We start from the raw sequence: 15,298 nt of genomic DNA, 5'->3' as shown, positions 1-15,298 counted from the left end.
AAGATTGAAAAACATGACTTGAAAATTAAATTCCTTAAACTTAGTAGGAAAAAATCTCTTAACAATTATTTACAAAATTACCCTCAAGGTTTACAAAAGAAGAAGAAGAAAAAAAAACTGTTCTCTTTTACTATAAGAAAAGGGACCCGACCAAACCAAACCATAAAAAAGAGATAACAAAACAAAACCCTCTTTTGCTCTGCTTCTCTCTCTCTCTCCCTCTCCCCCACAAAATTTTGAAAATTGTGAATGGAATTCAGATACAGAGCCATCGACACTGATCGACCACCTCCTTCGACAGACACTGCACCATCTCAGTCTCCGTTACCAAACTCCTCTTTCTTCCCGCCGCCGCGATCCATCCCAGGTGTTGTTACTGTTCATTCAATCTCTCGTTTTGTAACTGTTCTGTCGCCCCTGTATCCCCGTCGGAGAACATTACTATGATTTGATTTGATTTGAATCTCCCGGTCATGCGATTGTATATAGATGTTGATTTTGTTGAGTGTATGAACAGTAACAATTCGAATTATATAACTTCTTTAGGATCAAGTGAGGATGATCAAGTTAGGGAAGCGATTCAAAGAGAGATTGAGAAGGAGCAAATCCGTCAAGAGATCATTATCGCAGAAGCTGCCAGAAAGAGAGAGCTTATAGCCGAGGTTTTACAAGAGATGTCTATCGAGAGAGAAATGGCGAAAAGACGAGTGGCTGAGACTGGGATGTCGTTTGAAGAAAAGATAACTATGTGGATCAATCAAAGGAAGCTTTCAAATCAGAATCAGAACAACTGCTTGTTCAGTCCTATGTTGTACAACGGTTTAGTTACATCACCAACGATGCAATTTCCTTCACTCCAACCAATGCATGAGGCTACTACTACCGGAACATCAGTTTTGGATTCTAATAAAGAGAAGTTGATTGTGTTGGTAAGTACTGGACTATGTTAGTGCAGCATCTTATATTTTGAAAGGATTGATTATAATCAGCCTTTGTTTCCATATGTGTTCTCTTTTGATTACTCTATTTGCAGAATAGGACTGACACTATAGGAGGAAAGGGTAAAGACGATAGTGTTGGTACCATGCATTTGCCTCAACTCCAGAAAATGCCTGAGGCTACCGGTACATCAGTTTTGGAGTCTAACAAAGAGAAGTTGATTGTACTGGTAAGTGCTTTAAATGATTGTTCTTTCTTGTTGTTCTTATATTTACTACAAGTGGTTATCTCATCGTTTCTATCCATCCACACACATTGGTCTTTTGTTTCATGTGTGTTCTCTTTGATTACTATTGCAGGCTAGTGCTGATCCTGTAGGAGAAAAGCGTAAAGCAGAGGATACTCATCATCAAACTGGTTTGAACAAACATGTTAAAGGGAAAAGGCACAAAGCAAAAGAAGCAGCAGTCTTGGAAGCCAAGACGATGTCTGTGGAAACGGGAGAAATAGTCTCTTCGAAAAAGCAAGTAGAAAGCAAACTAAGAAGAAGCTTTAAGTTTTGGTGTGACATTTGTAAAGTTGGAACCTTTTGTCAAACAGTCATGAGGGATCATGAGTTTGGTAAAAAGCATAAGGCTGCTGTTTCACAACAGAGTGAAGCACCTGAGGCTGCTGTTACACAACAGAATGAGGCTGCTTCAACCTCTTTAACTCCTGCTTCCGGTACAGCGCCACAATCAGAAGCCATTTCAGGAATTGAAACAACGGGAAAGAAGACAGAAGAAGGTGAGAAGAAAAAGAAGGTAACGATTTGGTGCAGCACTTGTAATATTCATGCAAATTCTGAGACGACGATGAGGAATCATAGGCTTGGGAAGAAACACTTGGCTTTGGTTGAGAAAGAGAAACGTAAACCCATTACAGTCCCAGTGAGTGCTGCTGATCCAGGGGAGAAAGAATCAGTTTCTCTAGTAATGGATCATACAGAAGGTGAAGGTTCATTGCTTGGTCAAGTCATATCAGTTTCTCTAGCGATGGATGATACAGAAGGTAAAGATTCATTGCTTGCTCAAGTCACAGAAGATTGTTAACTTTGTTAGGTCATGACAACACATAATGGCTGAGAGGAATCAGAGCCATGAATCATGAGCTTTTTTTGTTTTCAAGTAAGATTGGGAATGTTTAGTGACAAGCATAAGTGTCTTTAGACCACAATGGTTGTCTTATCATGTAAACTGTACAAGTTGATTGATATATGTCTTCTTTCATGTCATAATGGGCATTGACTACTAAAGCATGCCTATTGCCTAGGCAAAGGTCCAATTCCAATATGGTTTATTTAGGGGCATTTCAAGTGTTGGGTCAGATCTTGGCTGACTCCAAAAATAGTACACTCCAATGTATAGATCTTCTCGCAATATACTTTTGCATCTAGAAACTTTGGATCAATCGCTATTTTGTGACGTCACTAGCCATTAGTACAAAACCAATCTAAAAGCTCAAAAAGAGTTAGGTGACGTGGCGTTAAATCACTGGTTAAGAGCTTCAGCAACACACAGAAGCGTAAAGTAGTTCGGAAAAAATTAGCTTTCGGTTTTATCTTCTTCTTCGAATTTCAGAAACCCCTTCTTCTTCTTCTCTCTTTCGTATAATAACAATGGCGTCTATGGCTGCAACCACCAATTTCACCAAATCTTTGCTCTTTCCTTCCTCCCATGGTCAGTCTCTCTTAAAAATCGATACTTTTAATCTCTCTCTCTCTCTCTCGGTTTAGGTTTCGGTATATATGTCTCTGTTGTGCATTGGGGATTCATCTGAATTTTGATTAATCTTTGGTAATTAGACTTTAAATATCGTATTTGTAGGAGTTGAAAGTGTAATTTTGTATCTACATGTGTTTTTTGGGATTGCAAATTCGATTGTTGTTCTTGTTCAATTTCAGGAAATGCGAGCTTGAAATCGCAGAGAGGTAGTAGTAGTAGTAGTACTAGGACATGGCCAAATCAGCACAAGTCAAGAAATGGTTACAGGTCTCTCCGTGTGACTGGACTATTCGGAGGTGGAAACAAAGATAACAACAGTGAAGACGGACAATCAAAGGTATACATACATTAAGATTGGATTTGTTATGTCTCAGTTACGCTTCAGTCATGTGTTCAAGAAGATGAAGTTTATATTGAAAACTTTATGAGTTTATGTTTCTTCTTGTGTGATATTTTCCTAGGCAGGGATATTTGGGAATATGCAGAATATGTATGAGACTGTGAAGAAAGCTCAAATGGTTGTTCAAGTGGAAGCTGTTCGTGTCCAAAAAGAGTTAGCTGCGTAAGTCTTCTGCGCATTTTACCATTACAAAATTTTATAAAATTTTTATCGAGTTTCTCTGCTATGTGTATTGAGTTTCGATGTTTGCTTTTGTTCCATTTTCGCAGCGCTGAGTTTGATGGTTATTGTGAAGGCGAGCTTGTCAAGGTTAGTGAAACTCCTGCAAACACTGCCTTTATATCAAATAAGTTAACTATGAGTCTATCATCAAGGACTCATCACCGTCTCTTCTGGTTCTTATTTGAGTCTGTTTCCCTAAAAGATTCTTCTTGGTGGATGTGAGAATTCAGAAAAAATTTGCATTTTTCAATTTTTTCATTGAATGGGTGCTTTCTGTTTTGTATGTCTTTGGATAATTTGACAAGAACCACACTCTACAATATCAACTCTTTGTTTTTTCTGTTACTAATTCAGGTTAACTGAAACCTTTTGGTAATGTTACAGGTTACATTATCAGGTAACCAGCAACCAATCCGTACTGATATAACCGAGGCAGCAATGGAATTAGGCTCTGAAGTGAGTACCTATACCTACCTTTTTATGGAACACTCAAAGCGTGTGCTCATATATACCTACCTCAAATGGTTACTCATGTTGTGTATGTTTCCTATGGCAGAAACTTTCACAACTTGTTACAGAAGCATACAAGGACGCACATGCCAAGAGTGTGGTGGTAAGGCAACCACAAACCATTTATCACAATGCAACAAAAAAGTAGTTGTTTCTTTTCATTTCTTCTAATTGAACTTTTGTGAATTTTATAGGCTATGAAAGAAAGAATGAGCGACCTTGCGCAGAGCTTAGGTATGCCACCGGGTCTCAGCGAAGGAATGAAGTAAGAAGCTGTTTTTTTGTTGTCTTATTCAACTTTACAGGTAGAAGAGGCAAAAGAGCATTGTACTTTTTTTATGGATCAGACATTAAAATATTTTTCGTTATTGCAATTTTATACCATGCTTTAATCATCATGTATCAATATATATATATATCTTCTTCGAATACAAGCATTCTTAGACTATCATCTTAAGATTTTTGGAGGGAGCCTTTTCTCGTCTTGTGTGTGACTAAGAAGATCTTGGAAGCTCTTTTCCAGCCAAGAATGATCTTAAAAGAGTGAGAGCACGCTCCGGTTGTAATACCGGCACTTCGTGGCCTGCACCTCTTACTGTTGCAAAGGTAAGTCCCTCGTATACCTCTGTCCATCCTCCCACCTGTCACCACCACCATTGTGAAATCATTGGCTCTGCATAATAAGCAAAGAAAGTATGAATATGATGGAAACTTACCTGTTTCTCGGAGTACCAAGGGTACCAACGAGTTTTCACGGGAAGATTGAGTTTGCTGAGAGCAAGTCGAGTCCCAGTCACTGGAACAACTGCGTCTGTATCGCCACTGCATTGAAAAAAATGTGGTTAAAAAGATACCAAAGGTACTTTACTTGAAGCTAGTTTCATGAATTACCTAAACACCCAGATCCTCAAACCAACAGCAATGAGTTCCTTGTATATTGGCAACATTGAAAAGTCAGAATCTCCCCAGTTCTTATTCAAAACCATATTGCACGTAGTCCACTTATAAGGAATGGTGGTAAAATTAGCGTGCATAGCTCGCTGTACATCAGGACGGTTGTAATATATCTCGGAGTAGTTCTCTGTACAAGGGTCGTATTCCTCTTCCAAAAGCCGTCTATGTAGGAACTTGGTCTGGTTGGTTTGTGGTACACATGAGGGTGAGTAGATGCTGTACCCATTGACTTGGCCTCTCTCAACAACCGTGGCGAAGTAGAGTGCCCAACTGCACTTGTCCGAGTTTTTATGCGTCGTGAAGCTGCAGTGTTTGAGGACAGACTTGTAGGATCTGTCGGAGATCATTGCGTGTGACCATGCGTACATGACGGCTCCTAGTCTGTCGTAATGCTTGTCCATATCTCCATTTCCAACCTGTCCAAAAATATATGAATTAAGAAGTAGGTATATGAATCTTTATCTTTATATTGTTTTGTTATTACAAATCTTGGAGTGAAGGTTTCGGAAATGTGATAAATAGAAGAGAACCCTAGCTAGTTTTACCATGAGTCCTTTGAGGTTGATGATGGGTGTGCTGTTGAAAGCTTTGTTGTAGAGATAGATCTTTTTGGCAAGTTGAGGAACATAATGCCCTATAATACATTGACATTACAAATACATTAGTCTATTGCCTTAGCTTAAAAAACCAAATCAATCCTGAATGGCTCAAGAGAGAGAGAGAGTGTGTGTGTATTCATACCAGCATAGCTTTCACCAGCAATGAAGAAATCTCTATATTGGTACTGAGGAAATCTTGACATCCACTTGATTAGAAATATCAAATTTTCTTGAGCTGCAAGATTCAAATTTTCATAAGCCACCTCGATAACAAAATAAAGCTTGATAAGACATAAATAAATAGAAGTGAAGCTAACCAGTCCGTTCGTCCCCTGAATCTATAAGATCGGAGCTTGTGTTAGTGTATGAAAATCCAACTCCGGCGGGCGATTCAAGAAACAAAATGTTTGCTTCTATTCATTACAAATCACAGGTTCAAAGTATGGTTGATTAATTATTGTACAAGTACAACGATGAGATTCCAGAACAAAAGAATAGTAGTAACCTGTGTTCCACGTAAACTTGTTGAGATAGAGATTGGAACCAGTTTTATCGATCCGAAACGGTCCAATTTCCTCGGAAGCTCCATAACCAATCGACGAGCAGCCCGGTCCTACGATGAACTCACTTACATCATTACATGTAAACTCTTTACATTCCAAAGTGTTTGAAAAAGGATGAAAGTTGAAACGAGCAGCTAACTTACAAGCTATTAGGATGATCAAATGCATAAACAACAAACTTTACAAAAAAAAAAAAAAAAAAAAGACAGTTGTCCCATTGGACAAACAATAAAGAAGTAATCGGAAACATTCGACAGTTCCATACCAGCCTGACTGGAATCCTCCACTCTACCAAATATACTAACTAGTTCATGAAAAATATTTCTTATAAGGGAAAGGCCTTGTTTTTTTTTTTGTTTGTGTGCAAACTCACCTTGATGTTTTCCATTAATAGTCGTCTCTCTAAATTAAAGTAAAGTAGTTTGTTTTTTTGTTCGTATTTTTGTTTCTAATTTAATGTTGGAGTTTATTTTACAAGACTCGGAGATCAATAACTTTCTTAAAAACATCTTAATGGTGTTTTTAAATTTCCATATATTTTTTCTTAATTAAACTTCCAAATATTTTTTTGATAGGATTTCAGTAAACCAATTAAATTTAAAATATACACAATTATATTTACAAGCCATTAGGGTAATTAAGTTTTTTAAAAATACACAATTATGTTTAAATAAATTAATTGATTTTTTTCCATTTTTAAATCCAATTTTTTTTAGAAATTAGATTCACTAAAGAATTCCAAAGGAATCTGAATTTCTAAGTAAATATCAGACAACCTTTCGAAGAAACATCCTTTTAAATTATTATTTTAACATGATATGTAAACAATAAATAATATTATATAAGATTTACTAAAATATATGACAAATTATTATTATTATTTTTTTGGTGTGGAAAAAATATTTATTATTACCAACCTTCAACTATAATATAAAAAAATATTACAATTTCTTTCATTTTTAAAAATGATATTATTCCTATAATATATATATACAGTGAAAGAAAGAAACCTTAAAAGGTAAAATGATGATGAGAAAGGAGCTGCATGGTTCATTTACGAGACTCATATTGGGTTGTTGATGTTATTTTGGTGGACAATGATTAAATATTCAAGATAACGCAATATGAAACTCGTGATACGTTTTGTTCCTTTAAAACTTTACAAAAAAAGTAATGTTAGTGGACTTCACTTTTATTTTGGTTTTGACTTTTGACTAGTAATGTGTTATCCAAGTAAATACAAAAATAATGTTTCATATATTTATTGAGAACATTTTGATGTAAAATCTGATATTGCGGTAAGGGATCTAGATCTACCGTAACGTTCTATGACCAATAAAAGGGTAAGTTCAAATGGGACAAGAGCAAAGTGTTAAATATGTCATACAGATTAATATCTTTCCGATATTTTACAAACCATCAATATTACTAATCAGATATGTATTGAATGATCACAATACATGAGTTATTGTTGAGTAAATTTTTTATACAACAAAAAAAAAGTACACAATTCATCAAGTTTATATATTTCCTTATTTATTTGCAAAGCATTGTTTCAACAAAAACATCAACCTCTCTTCTGTTGTGAACTCAAATGATATTGTTTTTTCCATTTGCATTTATAATTTAGAAATTATATTATATTTTTAAAAATGCTTAAACTTTATGTTTTTGAAAGACAAAGAGAATGATTAAACATGTAAATGAAATAAATAAAATAAAACAAGGGGCATTTGCAAAAATAAGACCACGCAAATGAAAGTATGAAGCTATATATAGAGATCCATGCATATATATATATGAGTGAAATTGAAGTGGGCGGAAAAAAAATCTAACCTCCATTGAGCCAAAGTAGAAGTGGTTTCGTGTGAGAGGAAGAAGAAGACTCAGTGAGCCAGTAAAAAAGTGATCGACCATGTGACTCGTTTACAGTCACGTAACCCGAAAACTGTGAGAACCCAACTTTTGGTTGCCCTGGAAGTGCTTTGATCCTGTCCTCCTCCTGCTCTCTTGTTGTTGATGATGATGATAATGATGTCGATGAAATCACTAGTAGTAGAAAGATTAAGTGGGTTCTTGCCATTTCTCTTTCTTTCACTCTTTCACTATAGTCTATGCTTTTTCCTCAATGGGCTTTAAACCTTTAGTGTTAGACCATGCAGTGTATATATTGTGTTTATATGCAAAGCGTGAAGCGTGAGAAAAGACATTTTGTGGTTTTGAGGTTCTTTATTGGACGTGCTTTACTGAATGCGGAGTTATTTATTACACAATGTGGACCGCTTTCTCTTTTGACAAAGGACCGCATAACGGCTGCATAATGTATTTCATTGGTTGTTTTAAGAAAAAAAAATCGATAGGGTAATATATTGTTGTAATAAAGTAGTATTGAATTTAAAAAATCAGAAATATTTGATAGATAAGTTAATCATACACTGAGTATTTATTGAAAGAGAGGATGTTTTGGCCACGATTATACTGTATCTACTAAGCATCGAACATAAGAATGATAAAAAGTGGCTGAAGTGATTTTTCATTTCTCGACCATTATTAGTATTGGCCCTTCACAGTTGTATTCCGTGGAATACAAGAATGCTTCAAAAACATTTGGATATCGGCAAATCAATTGGATATTAAAACAAAACCTTCAAACACATTTGGTCCTTAATTTCCTCTGTCAATTACTAGAGCTGGTGAATTAGTCATCTCCCCCCAACATCAAAGCTGATGGACTTTGAGGCGCAGTTTCTTTAAAAGATTGTCTAGTACAAGTACCAGTGGAGCTCCAAATGTTGGTCATCACTAATAAGATCTTGGAAGCTCTTCTCCAGCCAAGAATGATCTTAAAAGAACTAACGCACTCTTCGGTTGGAAGAATGGTACCTCATGGCCGGCCCCTCTTACCGTCACAAAGGTAAGCCCATCGTATACTTCTGTACGTCCTCCTACCTGATCTCCGGAGTACCAAGGGTACCAGCGAGTTTTCACCGCAAGATTTAGTTTGCTGAGGGAAAATCTAGTCGCAGTCACTGGAATCACCGAATCTGTATCGCCGCTGTATTGAGAAAAATGTTATTATTAAATGACCAAAAGATATGTGTTATTACTTTTGTTACATATCTTCAAAACTAGTTTTTAATATACCTGAAGACCCAGATCCTTAGACCAGCAGCAATGAGTTCCTTGTATATCGGCAACATTGAATTGTCGGAATCTCTCCAATTCCAGTTATTAAACACCGAGTCACTGAAACAAAAAAAAAAATGTTATTTATGTTTCCTTTTTTTTTTTTTATATTCTGGTTCTAATAAAAATATAACTTAACTTGAATCATTTCTTCGGTTACGATTTGGTTCAGAAAAAGTCTTGTATCTTGTATTTGTTAGATTTTTTTTTTAAAGAAAGAACAAGTGAATTTTTATATTTGACTAGTTAGTAAAATGTTATGTGAATTTTCATTAATTAAATTACTAACCACAATTGTTTAAAATGATTGTAGCACTAAACAGTTATTTTTGGTTCGAGTCAGTTCCATTTATATAATAATTTGACCGTTCTAATTCAGTGTCGATGAGCATTGAGAATACCTGCAAGCGGTCCACTTATATGGAATGATGACAGTTTGGTTAGCGTGCATGGCTCGTTGTACCTCAGGCCGGTTATAATATATCTCGGCGTAGTTTTCGGTACAAGGGTCATACTCATCTACTAAAAACCGTTTAGTTATATGCATATTCATCATCTCCACAAACTTGGTTTGGTTCGTTTGACGTTGTTGTAGTGGTACACACTTGGGTGTATATATGCTGTACTGATCTATGTCGCCAAAGTCAGCCGCAGCGTTATAAATGGCTGAGTCACATTCTTTCGAGAATCTATCTGCCGCGAAATCGCAGTTTTGGAGGATGGAATTGTAGGAAGTGTCGGAGATCATGGCGTGAGACCACCAATATGTTATGGTCCCGAGTTTGTCGCTGTTTTTGTCCATCTCTGGGTTTCCAACCTTATAAGGAGAGATTATGGACATAAATTCATATTTTCTTAATTACAAATATGGGCTGGTGATATAGTTTATAAAATGTGATAAATAGACTTTTTTTTTTTACCATGAAACCTTTGAGATTGATAATTGGTTTTTTTGAGGCGTTATTGTACTCTTGAATCTTTTTGGCAAGCTGAGGAACATAATGACCTGTTAAGATAGACGTGAAAAAATATTAATACATAATGGCATGTTTTGAATTGCTGCCGCTATGATTAAGACTTGAGTCTTGGTTTGTATGTTAGAGTATAACCTCTTTTTCTTTATATCTCGATAAACCAATATATTTCTACAGTTCTAAATTATTTTTTTAGTTAAATTTCTATATCGATAAATGAAATAAAATACTATAGTCTACTATTAATTTATTAAGGTTTTACTGTATATAGTGACATACCGGCGTAGCTTTCACCTACAATGTAGAAATCTCTATATTGGTACTGAGGAAATCTTGACATCCATTTAATTAGAAATATCAAATTTTCCTGAGCTGCAACACACAGAGTTAATGAATCACATAATCAATATCGTGAGCTTCGTTGTATAAATAATAAAATAAACAAAGTGAATCTGACCTGTACGTTCGTCTCCAAATTCTTCGAAATCAGAGCTTGTTTTGGTGTATGAAAACCCAACTCCAACGGGGGATTCCAAAAATAATAGGTTTGCCTCTGGTATCACACATTCACAAATATTATATACTAAGTGAGTATTCCATAGATAAAGAACAAGATTAAAAAATTATTGAGTACCTGTGTTCCAAGAAAAGTTGTTGAGATAAAGACTGCAACCAGTTTTTGTGATCCGAAATGGTCCAATCTCCTCCGACGCTCCATAAGCAATCGACGAGCAGCCAGGTCCTAGGGAGTTAATTACATACAAATTGAAATTAATTAACGATTATATGTATATAAACAATTAATGCTTTTTCCTTCTACTTATTCACTAAAAAGTTGAACATAAAAAAAGTAAAGTGTCAACATATATGTAACATTTTCTATGTAAAGGAGAGATTTATATATCTTCCAATGTGGTTTTATTATGGGCCATGTCATGTGCATGGTTTTGTCATGCTTTCTTACCGAATGTCAAAAGACTCAAAACAAAAGAGAGATGCAATAAATGAGAAGTTGATGTTTGAAAGTGATGAGAGTGCTTAGATAAATATAGTTAATACATATGTTTAGTTTAGCCAATCATAACTTTGCTTTCTTTGTGTTTGTGGTCCTGCCTGAGTAAAATCAGGATCTTCAATTGAACGACCCTACTTTTAACTTCTGCCGGCTTTTGTTAAGTTAGTAACAATTTAAAATATTTCATGATTAAAGAAACGAATTATGTCCCTTTCTCTTGTTCAATCCTTCTTTACCCAATCTTTAATACTAAAATTTTAAATCATTTTTAATATAGTACCAAATAAAACATGTTTCTTGAAAGGGTCCTATACAAAAAAAAAAGCTTTCAAAACTCCATTTTTTGTAACTTTATTCGATCTATGAAAAATGCATATTAACCTTATGAAGTCAAAAATAATAGCAATATAACTTTTACAGTTACATAAATAATATTTTAAAAATTTTGATTTGGATCATTTATCACAAAACGTTTGATTTGATATAACATTTATCAACAGTTTACAAATTTGACAGTAATAATGATAGATCATATTACGCATTATTTTTGAATTTTCAGAATTAACCCATATTTTTAGAAATGGGAAGTAAAAATTTACGATTTTAAAATTCTGTTTTGCAGAAACCCCTTATTGAAAACCATAGTAATCAAGTGGCCAACGCAATATATATCCACACATTATAGCGAGTTCATTGCGCTTTGACAACAGATCCAATACTACTGTTACTGTACCACACACGGATCCATGGGACATATATAATATGATTACTCGCGTAATTTAATGTCTTAAGTATATGTTTTTTCATGCTTGCCCTTTGTTACTTTTGTTTTAGTTATATAAAGGTTTGGCTACATTTGCTTGTATGCTCTTAATATATATATAGTATTTACTATTTACGCCGTGAAAAGATAGTGAATACATGTTTTTATATGTCGGTGTCGTGCACATGCTCTGACGTCTGAATGGTCAAGATATGTAGATATGTGTAGCCGCCAACAGCATATTCCAAATGTTATTCCCTTACGGGCTTATTTTAGTGAGAAAGTGGACATTTTCTCAAATGCACGCATGATTGGAGTAATTCATATTAAATGAGAAAAATACTATGAAACTAGTAATTCCATGTTTCCTTTATGTTTGTTTTATAACAACAATGGCATGTTTCACTTATAAGACTCATATTGGATTGTTGATGCTGTTTTGGTGGACATTGATTTGCTTTAATCACAATTAAAAAACTATGATAAGACATAAAGTATTGGTATAATATATGTATTTTTATATTTTACTTTTAGGTAGTCTAATAAAGAATACGCATGTTAATGAGCTTTGACGTACGCCTCCATATAACGTTGACGAGGATAAATATATTAGAAGAGAATTCCCTTATAATCAACTCTTCAAAATACAAATTTTATATAGTAGTATCGCAAATGTATAAACATTAGGAATTTAGGATTCTTTGTGTGTGAAGTGAAACCTAAATTTAAATCTTTTCACAAGATCTCTAAGTAACGGAACTATATTTATTTAAGAAACCCTAGTAACTGACCTAAATTAATTTAAGAAACGAGCAACTCAATATATGGTCAGCCAGGAATATAAAACCATTACAAACAATTATTTCTTATAAAATTTTAAATTATATTTGTAATCTTTTATTTTTGAATAACTATGAAGGCGTATGTCCGTTTGACATGTAAATATCATGTCAGACCAGAACATGTAATATAGCTAGTTTCTTCTCAAATGCAATTTTTTGTTTTTTGAAAAACTGAAAGATTCTAAAACTCATATATTCTTTCAGGCCTGAAACCTAATGGATTTATATAGTTTTCTGACTTTCTCCCAAATGTCACTGGAACTGGCGAGTTGTAAGCTTTGTTTGAAATACTTTACTAGTTGAGCTATTGACATTTGATCCAAATGCAAACTTCTCTTGTATTTGTTTCTATTTCATATATTTATTATGTTTCATAAATATATAATTAACATATAGTTGTCAAAAAAGAAATATATACATATAAACTAAATAACCATAACCAAATTATAGTCATTTTTTAGTTTGTCTGAAGGATCAATTCAAATTGTTTAAATTTAACCCAAAAAAGGAGTAAAATAGTTTTAAATAGTTGCTAAGTTTCATGAATTCCTAATAATCAATGGGTAATGAGTGTATTGGTATATATCTTTTATTTATTATTCGTATATATATAGATCTCTTATATTTCCTAACATTTATGTTGACATTGAGTATTTTAATTTTGTCATTTGTACCGAATCGAGTTTGAATACAATGGTCCACTCGGAGATGAATGTATTTGCCGAAGCATATTTTTGTTCAGGTTCAAATAGATCTAGGAACTAGAATTTCAATTTCAAAAAGAAAATAAAAATCACAAAAAAAAAATATATATATATATATATAAGGCTCTTATGATAAGAGTATGAAGAAACACTAAAGACATGTGTGTGGATATAAAAATATGAATGGACGTCGGGAGGCAAAATAATCTAACCTCCATTAAGCCAAAGAAGAAGTGGTTTGGTGTGAGTAGACTGAGATGATGACTCAGTGAGCCAGTAGAAGAGTGATCGACCGTGTGATTCGTTTACTGTCACATAACCCGCAAACTGTGAGAATCCTACTTTTGGTTGCCCTGGAAGTGATTTGATCCTGTCCTCTTCTTGCTCTTTTGATGATGGTAATGTTGATAAAGTTGATGTTGATGAGAGCACTAGTAGAAGAGAGATTAAGTGGGTTCTTGCCATTTCTCTTTCTCTCACTCATTCACTACAGTGTGTTTTTTCTTCTATTGGTTTATTGTTCGATCGATAGAATGGTGAAGGACTTGTTACTACCACTAATTTTTATACATATATGCGTGTGTTATGTGTATGTATATATATTTTTGTCATGTATGGGAGAGACATAAGGATGGATGGATGGGGTTTTGGAGGGTTCTTGTGTAATGTGTTTTGGTGAGTCATTCATTGCACAATGTGGACCATCTTCTCTCTCTCTCTCTCTCTCTCTCTCTCTCTCTCTCTCTCTCTCTCTCTCTCTAGAAGAAAAAAAATTATTATGCGCCTTAGTAAAATAATTTGATTACGAGTAATGTGTATATATATTAATATATATACTAAGTTATGTGTCGTCCTTCTGTCTTTCATGGTAATTGACCAATAGGTGTTACAATTATAGACTCCATCATCTATTAAGAAAAGGAAAACTATGCATATCTAGTAAAGAGCAAAAGTAATTTGTATTTTTCAAAAATGAGATATAAGGATTAAAGAAACAAAAAAAAAAAAACTTAATGGCCATTGATCAACTGATAATTTTAAATAATGTGAAATATTAAAATAACAATAGTGGATTTTAATTAATAATTTATCATTTTTGTTGCTATTGGGATATCCTCAATATTGTTTACTCAAAGGTATTTTCGATTAGTGTTTTTAGTGTCGTATCAAAAATGTAGTATTGTCATATCTAATTTGGAAGATAACTAAAAGATACGTCGACTACATCTCATATTTGTAGACAATTCCTTGTACATACTCTTGTTACCCCTTCCATCATTGTGTTATGAAAAAATTATGAAACATTCTGCCACAAGTTTCGTATCTCATGTGTTAAAAATGGATTTCCTTTAGTTGTGGACGTAACCAACAACATTAGGTCGGTGAACAACGTAAAGAAGTGTCTTTTCGCGTTTCCAGTTACTTTCTCACATTTGCTATCACATATAGGAGTGAAAGGAATTTTCTTAGGTAACCAAGAAAATATTTTATATATTGTGGAAGTACATGATCGAAACCCATGGTTGTCGCAGCGGCAGACCTATGTGGACGTGAGGGGGTGCCATATGATGAACCTTATTAAAGTTTAAAAAAAATTAATGGTGTATTTGATTAATTTTTGGTGAAATAGTTGGTCAAAAATCATGCACTACTGTAGTTGGTCAAAATCATGCACTTTTGACCCCCATTCGATTATTTTTTTATATATAATTAATACCAATTAGTCGTTAATAATTTGTATTATGACCTCCGTAAAATTATTTTTGGGCGTGCCACACTTAATGCCTGACACCACCGGGCAAACAAACTTTGATTACACTGTGCTCTTGCGGAAAAAATTATACTCTATGAACGGCTTTCTAAT

The 15,298-nt window shown here is 34.2% G+C and overlaps 4 protein-coding genes across 5 annotated transcripts; 2 read left to right on the top strand and 2 right to left on the bottom strand.

The window, feature by feature from the left end:
• Positions 1–121: 121 nt before the first annotated feature.
• LOC104713842 (uncharacterized) lies at positions 122–2,212 on the top strand. The gene is made up of 4 exons (XM_087464755.1): positions 122–367; positions 547–929; positions 1,034–1,168; positions 1,299–2,212. Exons 1-4 carry the CDS (start codon positions 250–252, stop codon positions 2,028–2,030), a joined length of 1,368 nt encoding a protein of 455 aa, XP_087320881.1. The 5' UTR covers positions 122–249; the 3' UTR covers positions 2,031–2,212.
• A 54-nt stretch (positions 2,213–2,266) lies between these two features.
• LOC104713840 (nucleoid-associated protein At2g24020, chloroplastic) lies at positions 2,267–4,265 on the top strand. The gene is made up of 7 exons (XM_010431052.3): positions 2,267–2,657; positions 2,882–3,039; positions 3,164–3,264; positions 3,372–3,411; positions 3,709–3,780; positions 3,881–3,937; positions 4,029–4,265. The coding sequence occupies exons 1-7, from the start codon at positions 2,597–2,599 to the stop codon at positions 4,101–4,103; spliced, it is 564 nt and encodes a 187-aa protein (XP_010429354.1). The 5' UTR covers positions 2,267–2,596; the 3' UTR covers positions 4,104–4,265.
• On the bottom strand, positions 4,028–8,134 carry LOC104713841 (putative serine carboxypeptidase-like 23). 2 transcript variants are annotated; one of them, XM_010431053.3, is made up of 8 exons: positions 7,787–8,134; positions 5,893–6,000; positions 5,705–5,800; positions 5,530–5,622; positions 5,334–5,422; positions 4,726–5,204; positions 4,551–4,656; positions 4,028–4,475 (listed from the first exon to the last, which is right to left on the bottom strand). In XM_010431053.3, the coding sequence occupies exons 1-8, from the start codon at positions 8,031–8,033 to the stop codon at positions 4,329–4,331; spliced, it is 1,365 nt and encodes a 454-aa protein (XP_010429355.2). In that variant the 5' UTR covers positions 8,034–8,134; the 3' UTR covers positions 4,028–4,328. The 2 variants fall into 2 exon arrangements, with proteins under 2 accessions (XP_010429355.2, XP_087320882.1); XM_087464756.1 differs by lacking the exons at positions 4,028–4,475; positions 4,551–4,656 and having other exon boundaries at positions 4,722–5,204; positions 7,787–8,126.
• Positions 8,135–8,457: 323 nt separating this feature from the next.
• On the bottom strand, positions 8,458–14,004 carry LOC104713838 (serine carboxypeptidase-like 22). The gene is made up of 8 exons (XM_010431051.3): positions 13,647–14,004; positions 10,745–10,852; positions 10,568–10,663; positions 10,390–10,482; positions 10,057–10,142; positions 9,538–9,953; positions 9,095–9,196; positions 8,458–9,005 (listed from the first exon to the last, which is right to left on the bottom strand). The coding sequence occupies exons 1-8, from the start codon at positions 13,897–13,899 to the stop codon at positions 8,753–8,755; spliced, it is 1,407 nt and encodes a 468-aa protein (XP_010429353.1). The 5' UTR covers positions 13,900–14,004; the 3' UTR covers positions 8,458–8,752.
• Positions 14,005–15,298: the final 1,294 nt, after the last annotated feature.

The sequence above is a fragment of the Camelina sativa genome, chromosome 9, assembly GCF_030686135.1.
Source record: "Camelina sativa cultivar CO46 ecotype springtype chromosome 9, ASM3068613v1".
In the NCBI taxonomy this organism is placed as follows: domain Eukaryota; kingdom Viridiplantae; phylum Streptophyta; class Magnoliopsida; order Brassicales; family Brassicaceae; genus Camelina; species Camelina sativa.
Note: the sequence above shows the minus strand (reverse complement) of the source record. Positions and strands in the feature narration are given on the sequence as shown.